The 18797-nt window shown below is 36.9% G+C and overlaps 1 protein-coding gene across 1 annotated transcript in view; it reads right to left on the bottom strand.

Annotated features, from left to right (window-relative positions):
- The window catches only part of LOC114351009 (midasin), a 59285-nt gene that overhangs the window by 21851 nt on the left and 18637 nt on the right, over nucleotides 1-18797 (bottom strand). The window contains exons 22-31 of the mRNA XM_028302040.1: nucleotides 18091-18308; nucleotides 17228-17401; nucleotides 16507-16518; nucleotides 15556-15756; nucleotides 14812-15029; nucleotides 14217-14379; nucleotides 12622-13306; nucleotides 2182-2632; nucleotides 1396-1522; nucleotides 11-140 (exon numbers count right to left, since the gene is read on the bottom strand). Of these exons, the coding sequence (XP_028157841.1) occupies nucleotides 11-140; nucleotides 1396-1522; nucleotides 2182-2632; nucleotides 12622-13306; nucleotides 14217-14379; nucleotides 14812-15029; nucleotides 15556-15756; nucleotides 16507-16518; nucleotides 17228-17401; nucleotides 18091-18308 (2379 nt within the window). The remainder of the gene's footprint in view (nucleotides 1-10; nucleotides 141-1395; nucleotides 1523-2181; nucleotides 2633-12621; nucleotides 13307-14216; nucleotides 14380-14811; nucleotides 15030-15555; nucleotides 15757-16506; nucleotides 16519-17227; nucleotides 17402-18090; nucleotides 18309-18797) is intronic.

Raw genomic sequence — 18797 nt, 5'->3', positions numbered from 1 at the left:
TGGTCTTTACCTTTCTTGTCAACGTCTTGAAGATGCGAATCGAAATCGTCAGTCATGTTGATACCTTTCTCTTCTTCTTTGCAATCTTTTTCTTCGTCTTTCTTTTCTTCGCCAGGGCGATGAGCATCTTCTAATTGGTCCTGTAAATATTTATGATGATATAATCTAATCACATGAAAATGAGATGCACCAACATAATCACCAAGTAGAATCAAGTCAATAACGATCGATTTTATTATACGGTAACTTTTACGGTCTATATTTCAACGAGGGTTTTAAAGATGCTTGCTGATGCTTCTGCTTAAGCATTACATTGCTATCATGCGTAATGCCATCGATTGCCCGGCGGTTTTAGAAAGGGTGGGTCTCCTAGTCCCTGCAAATATCCCCCGAGATCATGGCGGGCTGGTTGCGCCGCGCAGGCGGCCGCGGCTGCTCGCGCGCCCGCTCGTCCGTACACAACGTGGGGCTAACGCGCCCACTGCCCGTGCCCTGCAGTTCATTGGTGACTTGCTCGCTCAGCACGAGGATATTGACATTTTTGACGACCATATTGGATTTATTTTTAAACGTTTTTGTATATCACTCAATGACACTCATTGTTAATGATAATGATGACCTGCTTGATATAATGATTTTTTTTTTGACATGTGACATTATAATCCATAATTTTTCTGTTCTACTGTATCTATATTAATTTTATCTCGATTTGTTTATTATCTAGAATTTGTTAATTAATTAATTCTGTTTAAACAGAATTTAATTTTAATTTAATCTAATAATTTGTGTAATTTTTTGACTATATATAATTTTATTGTATTCGATGTGGTGACTAAACATGTAAGCGCTTTGGGTTTTCTGTAAGCTTATTATGTTGCTCATTAAATAAATAAATAAATAAATAAATAAATAAATAAATAAAGGGTCGAAATGGGTCGATGAAATATGAACCATGTATAGTTGTTGCAATTCACGAAGGCGAGTGAGTTTTACATGTGTGGTGGCTCGCTACTATTCGTTTTTCAAAAATTTTGGTAAAGCCGGGTCTGTGAACACGTAGAATTTTGTCCAATGACCCCTAGCTACCCATCCTTATCGTTCGCGCGTAATTATATTGCTGTCGCGACTGTGCGACTGGCACCCGCAGTGAGTGTGCGAGCGCAATAGCAACATAATTACGCGCGAGCAATAAGGATGGGTAGCTAGGGGTCATTGGACAAAATTCTACATGCTCACAGACCAGACTATAGACATTACACTATCGTTATGTGCATGTACACGTACACACACAAGTACCTAAAGCTCACTAGCCTTCGTGAGTTGCAAGAACTATACCAAGCAGTCAAGTTTTATAATCGCTTGATGTAACCGCTCTGTACTGCAGTTAAGTCTTACCTGGTTCTCGATCCGGTCCGAGACGTCCTTCTGTCCCTCGCCGTCCCCGAGGCCTGTGCCTCCTGATAACTTTCCTGGTCCGCCTTCACCTTCCCCTTCCTCTTCCATGTCTGAAGGCTTGCAGAATCTACAATACACAATGTGTGTTACACATATTAGTAAATAATTTTATAAATGACTTTACTTATTTTAAAGCAGGCATAGATCGTTTCATCCACGAAGACGCGCCCCATCATTCTTCCGCTAATGTTTGAATGTTATCGGTACACGCTAAATTTATCCATGAGTGCACACGCACACTACAATAATGACGTTCGGATTGCTCGGATCAAACTCCCCGTTCCCCGCGCTTCCCTCAAAGAAAAATTGGTGAGGCGCGTCTTCGTGGATGAAACAATCTAAACCCTTACACTATAAAAATAATAAACCTGCTTATAAGATTATCTTTTCATTATATTATTTTGATTTTAAGGAGAAAAAATACAAACTGATTTACGTCATGTGGTTGGTTGTTCACGTAGAGATTTTTTTTTATATTACTACAACACAACATGCTGTTACTGGAAAATGTTATTGTGTATCCGTATGTACTATACATTTACATACAGTGTCGTGTATACTACCACCCCTGAAATGGGCGTTGTTTTACAAAACCACATCCTGTAGTTAAGCTCTGCTCGTAATTTGACTTTTCTTAATTAAATTAAACAAACCATACACGTTGAAACAGAATTTAAAGAAGAATAACTCAAAAATAATTTTAGACAGTTTGAAAACTACACTTACCCTTTGGTAGCCAAGTCCGAGAATATCTTCAGCAAGACAGACAGCATCTTGCACGACACCCTATGAACTGCCACTTTCTGCGTCACGAAATACTGCACGAACAGAACCGCCTGTTCCAATATTGGCACCATTCTCATGACCGTATCTCTTCCCTTCTCCACGTCATTTGTTGACGCTACATACTCCACGTAATCACGTAGTAAACCTTTACATTTTTCAATCAAAACCCTCAACTGTAACAGCTTCCCGTCATTCATTATTTGTTCATGAAGAAGCTCTCTTAAATGATTGTCTTCCAGCAATTCCTTAGAATCTTCTCTTTCAACCTCTTTTTCACTGTCATCTATTTCATTCAGAAGCTCGTTGCTTTCCTTGCCTTTAGGCAAATGCTTCTTGTAGACCGATTGGATGATTAACAGCAAATTCGCGACTACATCTTTAGTGTTACTAANCTTCCAGCAATTCCTTAGAATCTTCCCTTTCAACTTCTTTTTCACTGTCATCTATTTCATTCAGAAGCTCGTTGCTTTCCTTGCCTTTAGGCAAATGCTTCTTGTAGACCGATTGGATGATTAACAGCAAATTCGCGACTACATCTTTAGTGTTGCTTATCAATTTGTCAGTCAAGTCCTCTGTGTTTGAATCTTTATTGGGCTGGTTTAAATCGTCAATCTTTTTGATGGTTCCTGTCAAATAGTCAGTCAATTCAATCAAGCTCGTAAGGATTGGATGCTGAGGCGATTCGGCCAAATTGAAAGCGGATTTATGTTTCAATGTGAAGTTATATTTCTTCAGTATATCATCTATCTGGCTTATCATACGTTCCAGTGCATTTCTGGCCTCTTTTGTAATATCAATGTGCGCCTGAGATATAGTAGGAATGGATTTTTCTTTATTGTTTGCGAACTTCTTAGGAACAGGTTGTAATTTGAGGAGGTTCGCTTTTTCTTTTGTCACCGTAGCGATGATAGCTTTCACTTGTTTGTACAGTTCGTTCCATTCGTCACTGTTTTTGAAGCAACGTACGATTGGCGAATCTGACAGTACCAAATCAAATTCAGTTTCCGTGTATGTTTTTTCTGGACAAGACTTTAGTAGAACGCTGAACTGGTCAAGTAATATGCTACAGTTCGCGTAGCATTCAGTGAGAATGGTTATTTTCTCTTCCATTGTTGTAATGTTGACATCAGTGGCGTCAATTTCTAGAATGTTCTCTATATTTGTCGTGACAGTGCGCAAATCGTACAGATATTGCGAGTATTTTGATATTGATTTCTTTTGTGTAATTGTTAGATGCTGCAATAGTGAATATTGGATTTAGTGCTTTATTTTTTATAAATCATACGGTATTAACTTAAATAAGACTGACACCATTGAAGAAAGACAGACTTGCACCATCTTACTTTAACAAGCGTCAAAAATCTGTCATACTCCATACAAAAATCACCGGTTATCGTAATAGTTACCGTTAAAGTTAGGTGGTGCAACTCAGCCTAAGTCTAGTGCCTGAGGTATGGAACGACACGGGAGGGGTGACATTGACATATTAAGACAGGTCGCAAACAGTAAATAAAGAGTCAACAAAACACCCTCCTGTATCACTCCCTTAACTCAAGCACTGATTCAATTAAGTGATAAATCTAAATTTTGTGAGGTTTGTAAGCATTACCAGGCCTGTTCATCTCCGCGAGTTTACATCGAAAACAAAACACGCACGATTGCCCCCTACAAGAGTACTATTCGACAAGGCCTCACATACGAGCGAACATTGACTCACGCACGCGTATTCTTGTGTATGATGGAAGAAAATAAAGAAAATGGTGTACTAAATACTGTGCAGTATTTAACTGCCTAAATAATAATAAAAACACAGAATGTACTTTTTTAAGTTGCCTGAAGACACTGAGAGGTAAATAAGTAGTTAATATTATTCATGATAATTCATGCTAAATCATGTATTTCCTCCGCCATTTTCTGCAGATAATACTTGATCCACCTAGTATTTTATAAATTACACGATTTCCGACCCTACCATCAAAGTAATAGAGGTTATTATTGCGTAATCCGTAGTCGTGTATTACGCGCACCTAGTATTTCTCGCTAAGCTTATGTGCGAACGTAGAGATTCACTCCGTCTCTGTCTGACCAAACAAATTTGAGCGCGACGAAGCAAACGCACACAAACGTAGTCAAACCATATTCATGTAAATAAGAAAAAATATGTAAATATTTTTATGAAATTGATATCTTTTAAATACGCCAACTTTTAAGTTGACAGTCCTAAGCCTGTTGAAGTATGAAGGGAGGAATTATTATTCAATTTCAAATTGCATTATTCATACTACGGTTGTATCTTTTCAAAGAAAATTGTATTTTAAAGTCATATTACGTGGATTAGTCCGGACTAGTCGCGTCAAGTATGCTAAATTACTACGTACTAGGTGGAATAGGTATTTGGATCGAGTATTAATAAATACTAGGAATAGGTGCACCTAGTATCAAATTTACCTAGTATAACCCATCTCTACCTCTTAATACTGATATTTACTTGTATTTAACACACTCACCTGTTCTTCAAATAGCCCATCAACGCGTCGACGTCCACAGGTGGAATAGTGAAGTCATATATCTCGTTCTCAGTCATAGACAACAGGAGCAGTCCCGAGCGGTAGTTGAGTCCCATCTTCATGAGGTACTTGAAGAGATCAGCTAGGGCTTTGCGCTTTTGCTGAACGATGTTCTTGGCTTGGGACATTTGTTTGTCCTTTGGTAAGGAAGCGTCAGCCTTAAATTGAAGACAAAGGTTAGTTTTAAGATATCTAAGATTTTTTAAAATTAATTAATTAATATATGGGGCTAAAATTATCAATTCTAATTAGCGCGTGGGTAGGGTACCTATATTCTACTGCACAGCATCATCATTTCAGCCACTGCTGAACATAGGCCTCCCCCAACGATTTCCACATCTTTCACAACTTTAGTTCGTTTACGGATCTCCTCATTTCTGACTCGATCTCGTAAAGAAACACCGAGCATAGCACTTTCCAATTTTCCATAGCACGCTGTGCAACTTTGAGCTTCTTTATGAGGCCTATAGTGAGAGGCCACGTTTCGGAGCCATATGTAGGTAATCACTGCACGACCTATACTTTAGTATAGCTACATACCTCCAAAGAGCCAAGATGAGTGCTCGTTTCGATCACAGCGGTCACGAAGTCGTCCAATCCTTGAACCAACGCTGGGTACCGTGAATTAGTGATGGTGTCTTTACACAGCGTCTTCGCTTTGTTGACTAGGCTCGGTATTTTGGACAGCAGCGATCCTTCGGCGATCCAGGCCGTTAACTGTTCTGCTTGGTCGAGGTATTTCTGAAGGATAAAATATAGGGTTAAAATTAGTCTACTATATGGGGTTAGAAATTATATTCTAAGAATAATTTGAAAAATTATGTTCTAATGAAGTAAGTTTTCTAACTATGCAAAGACTACGATTCTATAAACTTTTTTTGTATTATTTAAACTATGTATATTTGCTGTTGTTATCCCAAAAACATAAAAGATGATTCATGATGTAATCAGTAAAAATTAACTATAAAAATGTCTGTAAATGATTCATCGATACTCTAACTTCAGTCTAGCTAGGACATACAAAAACAAAATAACAAAGAACAAATCTGTGTACACAGCAACACATCAAACATGCCTATTGTAAACCCACTAATATTCCCCACGAAATAAAAGCGAGTTTTCAGTGCAAATGCAAGTGTTTGATTTGCCGTTAAGTGTACTATCACATTCTACCAGAACCTATGATATTTTTAATACATGCGACCCGAACCCTGAGTGTTATACACTAGAAACTACACAAAGAAAGACTTCAACGCCTTACAAATTAATGACTGCGTTACTATACAGGGTGACTGGAACTGAACCCGCCATAGCCAATATGCGTATAGAGGAGGTCATTTGCTAATTTATTGAACCTTACTTTCTATGACTAAAGTTTTATAGTTTAGGAGATTTATGTCAATTTTTATACTCTATTCAGATTTTTCCGAAATTTGACCTAAAAACTGCTTAATTTTTTTTTCTCGCATGATTTTAACCGATTTTTTTATTTGATACTAATATCGAATAAACCTTTCTTCAAATAAAATAAATTTGAGATCCAGATAATGATTGAATAACTAGTTACGAGCCGCCAAAGTTCAACAAAAGTACAAACCACGATAAAAAAATCAAGTTCGAATTCGATTAAAAAAAAACTAATGGTGATAATGGATTGTCAATGATCTTAACCTTTAACTATGGACGTCGGGTCTCAGAGGCCCACCCCCCTTTCCGATTTCTCGGTTTAAACACCTTCCCGCCACGTGCTGCTCTCGACCATCTCAGTAGCTTCAGTTTTAACTGTGTTTGGACCGAGGAGGCATAAAATCGCGTTTTCCGGCACTTATTACGTGAGTAATAACCATCCAAAATTTTGTCAGGGCCTGGGAGACCCGATGACTATAATTTCCATACAAACATACTTGTATGGATGTGACTTGTCAACTATAATTTTTTTATATTATATTATTATAGTCTTAAGTAAATTGCTCTAGTTTAAGAATACTTAATGGCAGAAAGTATCTGAGTACATCAGCTATATTATTAGCCCAACTATCTAATGAACATTTTAGGAGTAAGGTATTACTTGTAGACGATTATTCTTTTGAGTTTAGATGTCTTAGAATTCACCATTGCTGCAGATTCCGATTCTGAATGGTATACATTTTGTCTATCAAAGCTCTCAAAGAAAGATAACACATGCCTGTAGAGATAATTTGTTTTTAGTGTTCTAGGCCACTGTGTATAATTTTAGTAACTTTAACCCTTGTCAAAATTTTTAATTTATGTCCTTCAGAAATTTTGTTCATGTTTTTATGTTACATGGTTATTAATTAGCAAGGAAAAAAATATTACTTTCATTTATTAATAATCGACTGTAATCAAGGAGCCTATATGTGATGCCAGTCAATTAACACTGAAAAATGTCTAAGTTTTTTAAATTTGCAAAAAAAATATTAAATGATGGTTAAAACTTGATAACATTTACCACTTAATCCTTTATTAATAGTTATTAGATATANTTATTAGTCCAAACAAATAAAGAAATTTTGACTTTGACTTTGACTACTTCTTTCCCAATTCCATAAAATTCAACACATACAAAGTGACAAAAAACTTTAAAATAGGTGGTTGAAACAAACCACAGCTAATTTTCATAGTAGACTGTACTATACGACAAACATGTCAGTCGATTTGACAACCTTTGTCGGAAACATTATTCAATGAAAATATTGTCCGAACCCTTAGTATTTCTCTTCGACAAATACTTTAACACATTGTGAACCACTTTTCTTACACGACTATAAAAAGATTTAAGCAATTTAATTCACAAAATCAATTGCGCATATATAAAATAAAGTTTGTTTACACTTTGACAGCAATAGACTGACATGCAAGGTGACATGTTAATGAAGTTTTCAGTTACTGTTGCCATTAAAAGAAATTAGTACCATTAGTTTTCCGCAACATGGCGAGGGTTTTTATGTTCCTGGTCAGGCTATGTAACAAATACATAGAACGTGTGTGTTAAACACTCCATTAAAGACTTTATGCAACACAGAAAATAAAACAATTTTAAATAACTACTTACATGGTCATCATCGACCTCCGGTTCGTCCATTTCATTAATGTCTCTCTTTTTCTTTTTATCCTTTCCTTCTTTCCCATCGTCAGTGCCTTGCTCCTCATCCTTAGCACCCATCTCTTTCTCGCCAGTACTCTCGCCGGTACCTTTCTCCTCTGACTCTTTCTTGCTTTGGTCGTCCTCAAGGTCTTCCTCGTCACCCCATATTTGCTGGTCTAACCTGAATTTTAGATTATTTTTATTTAGGATTTTTTTATTACTTACATTAAAGTTGTTGCAATGATTTTCGCGATTGAAAAATCCGCCAGATGGCAATACGTAGACGCGAGGTCCAAATGCTGCATGACTGGTTATTTTTGACATGACATTGACAGATGTCAAAATCCACCAATCACGCAGCATTTGGACCTCGCGTCTACGTATTGCCATCTGGCGGATTTTTCAATCGCGAAAACCCTCATTTACGAAGGCGAGTGAGCTTTACATGTGTGGTGGCTCGCCACTGTTCGTTTTTAAAAAGTTTTGATAGACATTACACTATCGTAATGTGCAATGAGGGTTTTCGCGATTCAAAAATCCGCCAGATGGCAATACGTTGGCGCGAAGTCCAAATGCTGCATGATTGGTTATTTTTGACATGACATTGACAGATATGTCAAAATCCACCAATCACGAAAAACCCTCATTACACGTACACACACCAGTAAAGCTCACTTGCCTTCGTGAGTTGCAAGAACTATATTTTAATATTATGTTAAAACAAGTATTTTGTACTTACTTTTCAGCTGCATTGTCAGTTTCACCCATTTGCTTGTCAGGGTCGTCTTCATCATCATCTTCATCCGAGTCTTCACCTTCTACAAAAAGAGAAAAAAATTTTGAGCATCTCCCTAATTAAACTAAGGAAAGCATAATTTGTGACATCTGTAAAATTTATTGGTCTTTACCTTTCTTGTCAACGTCTTGAAGATGCGAATCGAAATCGTCAGTCATGTTGATACCTTTCTCTTCTTCTTTGCAATCTTTTTCTTCGTCTTTCTTTTCTTCGCCAGGGCGATGAGCATCTTCTAACTGGTCCTATAAAGGATATATTAAAAATACAGTCAGGAACGTTGGTTGCGTAAAACATGCAAAGTTAAATTATCCATTGTTTTTTGGACCTTAGCCAAAGGAATAACGTTTAAAATGTATTGCACAATTTTGTTATAGTTTGATAAAGGGCTAAAGAGTGTGCATGTTAAAAATTAGATACAATACACTTTTTTTTAAATATCCTTGGACATTTTACACTGCGCTTCTAGTCCCAACCTAACCAAAGCTTGTACTATGGGTACTAGACAACGGATATAAACATACTTAAATACTTTTTTTTTGTAAATACATACGTATTTCGTAAATACATTCATACACACAAACGGCCGACAGACTTATACAGTGGTAATGTAGAATCAAGTCAATAAGGATCGTATCACCTCATTTCGCATTCACCTAGAATCCATGAAATATAGACCATATCGCACCCTTAATAATATAGGGGCACAACTCAAAATTTTTGGTTTTTTACTTTTTGTACTAGAGAGGCATATTTTCGTCAGTTCTACAAGATGGCTTTCACAGAAATCGAAAACAATGATCAGATAAAAGAGTTCTACATTTTGTGCCCCTTCCATACTTTCATCTATCTTCCCGCTAGAAGGGCTGAATCAGAGACATGCCGATATTTGTCGAATCCGGCCCCGCGACTGTGGTCCAATTTGGAGTTGTGCCTTTGTGTGACAAACTTTTAAGTAAGTGTTAGTGAGCTAAGTCTAATTAATTCCATATATTTCTAATAATATGTTACATTTTCATTTTTATTACATTGATAAGGTCCCGTTAATCATAGAAAATTATAAAATATAAATTTAGCTTTAGGTAGGCGGACCATAGATGGGTGTTTGTAGTTAAATTTACAACTCTCCTATAAAAGTAATTTGCTTCTTGGTATTAATTTTCATACCTGTTGGTTGATTAGGAGCCTATAGAATGTTTTATCGCGATGCTAAGAAATAAAGCGGTGGTTATGAAATACTTCCCGACAAATAAACTAATGATTTATAAAATAAGAGACATACCTACGTGTTAAGGCTATTAACGTTCGCTCGGGGCTCGGGTTGGCTTTTTTCTTTGTTTATTTTATGAATAAACGCACTAGTCAGCCAAAAGATGAATTACTTTAATATGATAGTGTTATAATTTTTAATTATATTATTCATTAATTTATTACGATCACATAAATTGATGCTAGTTAATTACTCAGATTCTGAGGACTGAGGATACATCGAATTTATTTTAAAATTATCTTTTCACGTATTAAGTTACTACAATTTTACTGATCAGCTATTAGACCTTGAAATTTTCAGTTTGTCTAAATTTAAGTTCTAAAGTGCTTTTTGTCTTAAAAATGTGAGTTCGTAATGTAATCTTGTGTTAACACCAGTTTTTATTAATATGTGGCAAATATTGTACACAAAAGCAAAGAAAAAAGATCACGGAGTTTGTGATAACAAACCAAGCATACTCTGGGATAAAAATTGTACAAAATAATAAATATTGGGTGTCCAATATCGTCGTAAACCTTGTGTACCTAGACTCTTTGCAATACTGAAGTCAAGCAGGACGTAAAGGGCTTCTATTTGGAGGGCCAAAGATATGTATTGAGCTTTCTAATCACTAAAATGATCAAAAGCAAAATGATGATGAGTACGGAAAAATTAAAAGCAGCTATCTTCGATGGACTGCAAATCCGTGCTCTTATAAAAGACTGTATTTGTAAACCATATAACACAAATTGAATCTGAAGCATGGCTAAGGTGCTTTAGTAGTAAAATATTTTTTGGGGAATGTTAGAACACCAGAATAGATATTCTTGTGTTCAAAATTGGTTGCTAAAATCCTTCAAAAATTACACACGCCAATTTGAGTATTAAATTGTATTTTTTACAATAGCCATTTGAACTGATTCCCACATAATGTGGGTGATTATAGTAAGGGACAAGGAGAACGGTTCCTTCCACCAGGACAGCAGGATAGTGGAAAAAAGATACCAAGGTACTGGCTGTTGGACTTTAATAAGTGATTATCCTGAACAAATCCATAACAGAAAACCTTACAGAAAAAGTTTTTGTAGGTTTTTTCTTTATTTGATAAAAAGCATATTTTTTATAGGGTAAGAGTCCCTATCTATCTAAGTAAAAATATTTTGAATGCATAAAATTAGTATTTTCATGTCGGTTTTCTCAGAGAAATAGCTAATAGTCTTTATTTTAATCTAATTCGACATATCTAATAATTTTCTAGTATTCAGCACCCTACTCTTATACTGAATTGGCTATAAGCTACTATACCGCACAATAACTGTCCCCAATGTTATTGGGCGTAAATCAATATAAAAATCGAATAATACACTTATTTTTAAATATTAGAGAGCAATATTAGGGAATATGCCATATAAAACAATTCAGCCTAAGGATTAGATGGGCACAAGTACAAGTAATACCCAAAATCACAACAACAGAAATAGTAAAATAAAGGCCTAACTTTGAAATATTTTTTTAAACAATTTTTTTACATACTCATAATCAATATTTTCAAAAATGTCTTATGTCAAATTATATAACAGATACCAGTGATGAAGTATGCTTAATTTGAAAGTTATAGCTGATAAAATAAAGATTTTAGAGCCAATTATGTAAAAAACCGCGATCCGCCGATTGGTTTTTTGGCTTTTCCCAAAAAACTGAATTTTGGAGTTGTGCCCATTCATTATTAAGGGTGCGATATACCAAGCAGTCAAGTCACATATTCGCTTAATCATCTTACCTGGTTTTCGATTCTATCCGAGACGTCCTTCTGTCCCTCGCCGTCCCCGAGGCCAGTGCCTCCTGATAACTTTCCTGGTCCGCCTTCACCCTCGCCTTCTTCCTCCATGTCAGAAGGCTTGCAGAATCTAAAATATACATTATTATGTACACATATTCATCGGATCGAATAGCATATCGAATGAAAACACACGTAGCGGTTGCAGAAAAACGGCAAATATTAGTGAATATTCGTATAAGCTATGAGTTATTTAATCGTTGAACAAGTTGTTGAGAATAAAAACGAAAACGCATAATATTTTATTAACACAGAATTTTTCATTTCTTTACCTTGAATCGATCCAAAAAAACACGTGGAAATAGAATTTACTACATAAGAAATACAAAAAAAACCAATTAAAGAATGAATTTACTAAGTTTGAAAAATTTACGTACCCTTTAGTAGCCAAGTCCGAGAAGATTTTCAGCAAGACAGACAGCATCTTGCACGACACTCTATGAACAGCCACTTTCTGCGTCACAAAATACTGCACGAACAGAACCGCCTGCTCCAATATTGGCACCATTCTCATGACCGTATCCCTTCCCTTCTCCACGTCATTTGTAGAAGCCACATACTCCACGTAATCACGTAGTAAACCTTTACATTTCTCAATCAAAACCCTCAACTGTAACAGCTTCCCGTCATTCATTATTTGTTCATGAAGAAGCTCTCTTAAATGATTGTCTTCCAGCAATTCCTTAGAATCTTCCCTTTCAACTTCTTTTTCACTGTCATCTATTTCATTCAGAAGCTCGTTGCTTTCCTTGCCTTTAGGCAAATGCTTCTTGTAGACCGATTGGATGATTAACAGCAAATTCGCGACTACATCTTTAGTGTTGCTTATCAATTTGTCAGTCAAGTCCTCTGTGTTTGAATCTTTATTGGGCTGGTTTAAATCGTCAATCTTTTTGATGGTTCCTGTCAAATAGTCAGTCAATTCAATCAAGCTCGTAAGGATTGGATGCTGAGGCGATTCGGCCAAATTGAAAGCGGATTTATGTTTCAATGTGAAGTTATATTTCTTCAGTATATCATCTATCTGGCTTATCATACGTTCCAGTGCATTTCTGGCCTCTTTTGTAATATCAATGTGCGCCTGAGATATAGTAGGAATGGATTTTTCTTTATTGTTTGCGAACTTCTTAGGAACAGGTTGTAATTTGAGGAGGTTCGCTTTTTCTTTTGTCACCGTAGCGATGATAGCTTTCACTTGTTTGTACAGTTCGTTCCATTCGTCACTGTTTTTGAAGCAACGTACGATTGGCGAATCTGACAGTACCAAATCAAATTCAGTTTCCGTGTATGTTTTTTCTGGACAAGACTTTAGTAGAACGCTGAACTGGTCAAGTAATATGCTACAGTTCGCGTAGCATTCAGTGAGAATGGTTATTTTCTCTTCCATTGTTGTAATGTTGACATCAGTGGCGTCAATTTCTAGAATGTTCTCTATATTTGTCGTGACAGTGCGCAAATCGTACAGATATTGCGAGTATTTTGATATTGATTTCTTTTGTGTAATTGTTAGATGCTGCAATAGTGAATATTGGATTTAGTGCTTTATTTTTTATAAATCATACGGTATTAACTTAAATAAGACTGACACCATTGAAGAAAGACAGACTTGCACCATCTTACTTTAACAAGCGTCAAAAATCTGTCATACTCCATACAAAAATCACCGGTTATCGTAATAGTTACCGTTAAAGTTAGGTGGTGCAACTCAGCCTAAGTCTAGTGCCTGAGGTATGGAACGACACGGGAGGGGTGACATTGACATATTAAGACAGGTCGCAAACAGTAAATAAAGAGTCAACAAAACACCCTCCTGTATCACTCCCTTAACTCAAGCACTGATTCAATTAAGTGATAAATCTAAATTTTGTGAGGTTTGTAAGCATTACCAGGCCTGTTCATCTCCGCGAGTTTACATCGAAAACAAAACACGCACGATTGCCCCCTACAAGAGTACTATTCGACAAGGCCTCACATACGAGCGAACATTGACTCACGCACGCGTATTCTTGTGTATGATGGAAGAAAATAAAGAAAATGGTGTACTAAATACTGTGCAGTATTTAACTGCCTAAATAATAATAAAAACACAGAATGTACTTTTTTAAGTTGCCTGAAGACACTGAGAGTTAAATAAGTAGTTAATATTATTCATGATAATTCATGCTAAATCATGTATTTCCTCCGCCATTTTCTGCAGATTGACACCTCACGTCACATCATTTTACCGAAGTCAGCCCTATAGCTTCGGCGCAGTACCGATCACTGACGTTTGTCAACAAAACTTCTGACAAACTTGCTTGACTCTTGTGACAAGCTAAATTACACCATATTGTTAATGACATTGAGCATACATTTTTTTAAATACCTTCGCGAAGTAAATCTTCTGTACGTAGTACTTATTATTATTCTGTGGCATTACTCACCATTAACTGAGCGGTGAATCCTTTACACCTCTCAATATTGGGCAGTCCCAGGTCTTGATGTGGCGTTTGTAGTGCTGAGGATAGCAGCCGGTGTCGCGCTATGTTCTTTTGGAAGTACGTCTCGCAGCCAGACCAAAGTAAACTTAGAGCCGCGTCGCAGCGCCTACAATAAAAGTATATTATATTATTAATAAGTATATTGTACGCTTTGGAGCTCATGGGTCAAAGGTGGCCATGTCCTTTTTGAGGCTTGCGTGGGGATACAGATATTATTATAAGTAGCGTTTAACTCAGTTAGTGCATGAGGTATGGGAGCTTCAAGGAGGAGTGTTTTGTAGATGTCAAACGTCAGAGACACGTCTGATTTGTATTCTTTGTCACATCATACATCTCAATGCCACCCCTCCCTGACTGAATTAAGAGAGAGAGACCTATAGTAATACAGCGAAAAAATAACTTTGTTCTTGGGTTTAAGACCTTTCATTTATTTAAATTAAATTCTGTCATGCATTTTGTGTGAACAATTTTTTTCTTTGCTATAAATTGGATGTTTAACCTCTTAATACTGATATTTACTTGTATTTAACACACTCACCTGTTCTTCAAATAGCCCATCAACGCGTCGACGTCCACAGGTGGAATAGTGAAGTCATAGATCTCGTTCTCAGTCATAGACAACAGGAGCAGTCCCGAGCGGTAGTTGAGACCCATCTTCATGAGGTACTTGAAGAGATCAGCTAGGGCTTTGCGCTTTTGCTGGACGATGTTCTTGGCTTGGGACATTTGTTTGTCTTTTGGTAGGGAAGTGTCAGCCTTAAATTGAACACACAAGGGTTAAAGTTTTAAGATATTTAAGATTTTTTTTAAATTATTTATAATGGGGCTAAAATTTTCAATTGTAATTGGCGCGTGGCTAAGGTATATTCTACTGTACAGCATGATCATTTCAGCCACTGCTGAACATAGGCCTCCCCCAACGATTTCCACATCGCCTGGCTGGTAGCGGCCCGCATTCAGCGCCTACTTGCCATCTTTGTGAGGTCGTCGGTCCACTTTGTGGGTGGCCTCCGTTCCAAAGTCTTACTACCTCATCGGCCGTCAGTTCTGCGTACTATGCGCCCTGCCCATTATTGTCACTTCAGCTTCCTAATCCGTCAGAGAATAGTTCGTTTACGGATCTCCTCATTTTTGATTCGTAAAGAAACACCGAGCACCTTTCCATAGCATTAGCACGCTGTGCAACTTTAAACTTCTTTATGAGGCCTATAGTGAGAGGCCACGTTTCGGAGCCAAATATCATAAGTCACTGCGTGACCTACACTTTAGTATAGATACATACCTCCAAAGAGCCAAGATGAGTGCTAGTCTCGATCACAGCGGTCACGAAGTCGTCCAAACCCTGCACCAAGGCTGGGTACCGCGAATTAGTGATGGTGTCTTTACACAGCGTCTTCGCTTTGTTGACTAGGCTTGGTATTTTGGACAGCAGCGATCCTTCGGCGATCCAGGCCGTTAACTGTTCTGCTTGGTCGAGGTATTTCTGAGGGATAAAATATAGGATTAAAATTATAATCAAATTGAATGATAAGCAAAATGATGTTCTAATGAAGTAAGTTTTCTAACTATGCAAAGACTACGATTCTATCAAATCTTTACAAAAACTCTTTAAAAAAATAACTTTAAAAATGTCTTTATATGATACATCTGATGCTTTAACTTAAGTCTAGGACATACAAAAACAAAATAACAAAGAACAAATCTGTGTACACACACAGCAACACATCAAACATGCCTATTGTAAACTCACTAATATTCCCCACGAAATAAAAGCGAGTTTTCAGTGCAAATGCAAGTGTTTGATTTGCCGTTAAGTGTACTATCACATTCTACCAGAACCTATGATATTTTTAATACATGCGACCTGAACCCTGGGTTGTTATACACTAGATACTACACAAACAAATACTTCAACGCCTTACAAATTGATGACTACGTTACTAAATTATTATTCTATCTTATTCATAATCTTTGTTTCGTACTCACTAGGATAAAAATTACGATATAACATTCCCAATAGTCTTGGCACATAAGACTATGTTTTTTTTTTGTTGCAAAATACGACCCATTACAAATACATGAAATTCCATAACGTAGAGCTAGATATTATGTTCTGTCGTCTAAAATTGAGTAACACAGTCGTCAATTTAAATACTACACAACACTACGAGTACAACAAAGCTTAGTAAGACCAGTGATTGTTAGAACACTAATATCTAATAAAGTATTTTACCTTCTCCGACGGCTATGGAAGAAAAGAGAAGAAAGATTAAATCAGGAGTTGAGTGTTAGAGAAAAGAACTTTAATTTTTAATTGTTATTGAAGTGTCTGCAATTTTGTTAATTTATAAGTTTTATGCAGATTGATATACTAATTACTGTTAGCATATTCAACAATCAATGCACTTTTAGTGTTCAGTGTTCAAATATTATGTACCTAACTCAAATAAAGTGGATCCCAAAAATTAAATCCAAAGAAATTAAAGAAAAAAAACACCAAGTAATAACTTATAAAGAAAAACATGCGCATTCCAACATAAACACCGATATCTGTATATACAGGCTGTCCCAAAAAGTAGTGACAAGCCGAAACCCAGAGGTAAAGTACTAGGGCTACGCGAATTACCGCGACTTTTGATAGCTTTCAAGTTATGATTTTTTTACAACATACAGGATTTTCAACTTTTTGAGTTTACATTCGTGTTATGGGTCTATTACTTTTTGGGACACCCTGTATACTATGTTTTAATCACAATAATAATATCTAAGATTTTAAACTTTCGCGTTCCATTTCAACGAAAATAGTAAGACACGGGTCTGCTTGTGACCACGGCTGCAGCATAGCAGCCGAAACGTAAAGCCTTGAGTACATGATGTAACTCATTAATAAAAGTCGCGTTAAGACCCGTGTCTTACTATTTTAATAATAATATCTTATTAGGATGTAAACCTACCTTAACATTTCGCGTCAGCAGCACAAAGTTCTGTGGGTCGATCATGTAAGCCCCGCCTGTAGGCGCGGCGGCCCCGGTGGTGCGTTTGGGGCGGTCCCATATTCCCACGTGATCAGCCCCGCTGTCGGTACTGTTGTCCACTAGGCAACTGGACACGCTCTCTTTGAGGATGTTCTGGTGGGGAAAGAAACATAAGTATGTTTAAATTAACTGGAGGGGTTAAGGGATGTTAGTAATTACTGAACCATAGTTATTAGTAAAAGTAATATTAAAAAAAAAAGATGAATGAATGAGTTTCATTAGAAAAGCTTGACATTCCAGTTGCTTCGAGATTGTGAACATGGAGATTTTTTATTTATCATGTATAGCACTGTACGTGTCTATTTACTTACACATACGTCAAACATGAATGTAAATTCGTATCGTTTGTTTCAGCCAAATGACTTCCACTGCTGGACAAAAGCCTCCTCTAAGGACTTCTATAACAACTTTTCTGCCCCAACGGCCATCATTTCTACGAGCTAAGTGCCCGGCCCACTGCCACTTATTTCAGAAATTCTACGAAGCTATATCGGTCACTTTATTTTTCCTGCGGATCTCCTCATTTCTGATTCGATCAGGCCCCTGCCTGTGTGTGGTGAAGTGTCCCTACACTCCAAGCATAGCCCGCTCCATCGCCCTTTGGGTGACCTTGAACCTTCTTATGAGGTAAATTCGTATAAAAGCCTTATAAAGCCATCATCGTTATTGTCAAGCTTCACCAGTCCTAAATAGTCAAAAGATTGCACCAACACCGAAAAATATTTTTTACAAGACCGACTTGAAACTTGAAATTCTGAGTCTCAAAAAGCAGTTCATCTCACCTCAAACTCCTTGGTATGTTTGTGCAAAGCTTTGTGCGCTTTGTCAACTGTATCCTTCACGCTCCAGTAGCTCAGGTCTCGATCCCAGGAGCATATCTTGACGAAGTCTCGCAGTTTCTTCTCTATTGGCGCTCGCTTCTCTTTTATATGCGCGGCCACTTGCGCTCTGAACTGTGCGTAGTAGTTGTAGGTGTTCCAGAGAATAGCTAGGAGTTCGTCTGGAATTAAGAAATAGTGTAATTATTGAAACAAAGAAATAATATTCAAGAGTACGGTGACTTATGCCCGTTTTCACCATAAATCCCTTATTTTTAAGTGACCCCTATGAAAACAAAATTCCTGTTTTGTGTTACCATAGGGGTTAATTAAAAATTAGGGATTGATGGTGAAAACGGGCATACGTCATCAAATGATGAAGGAACTGTTATGTGTATATGTAACTGCTGTATACTTTTTGAGAAACTATATCTGTCTCATATCTATCCCCCTCTCCCACTTTCTCCTCTATTTCTCTCTCTCTCTCTGTCGCCTCTCTCGTTTTTTCAAGAAAAGATACCTTCATGAGTGTTAGATAAAGATAGATGACAAATATAACTTCAGTAACAAACTTCTAATAAAATCATACCTCGTTAACGATTCAACGATGCGCGCGCACCATATATCGTATCTTCTGTCTGCTCCAAGTGGGGAGAAATATACGAGACAGA

The sequence above is a fragment of the Ostrinia furnacalis genome, unplaced genomic scaffold, assembly GCF_004193835.3.
Source record: "Ostrinia furnacalis isolate ACB-3 unplaced genomic scaffold, ASM419383v2 OfSCF1066, whole genome shotgun sequence".
NCBI classification, from domain to species: domain Eukaryota; kingdom Metazoa; phylum Arthropoda; class Insecta; order Lepidoptera; family Crambidae; genus Ostrinia; species Ostrinia furnacalis.
The sequence above is the reverse complement of the archived record's forward strand: the minus strand, read 5'-3'. Positions and strand labels throughout refer to the sequence as shown.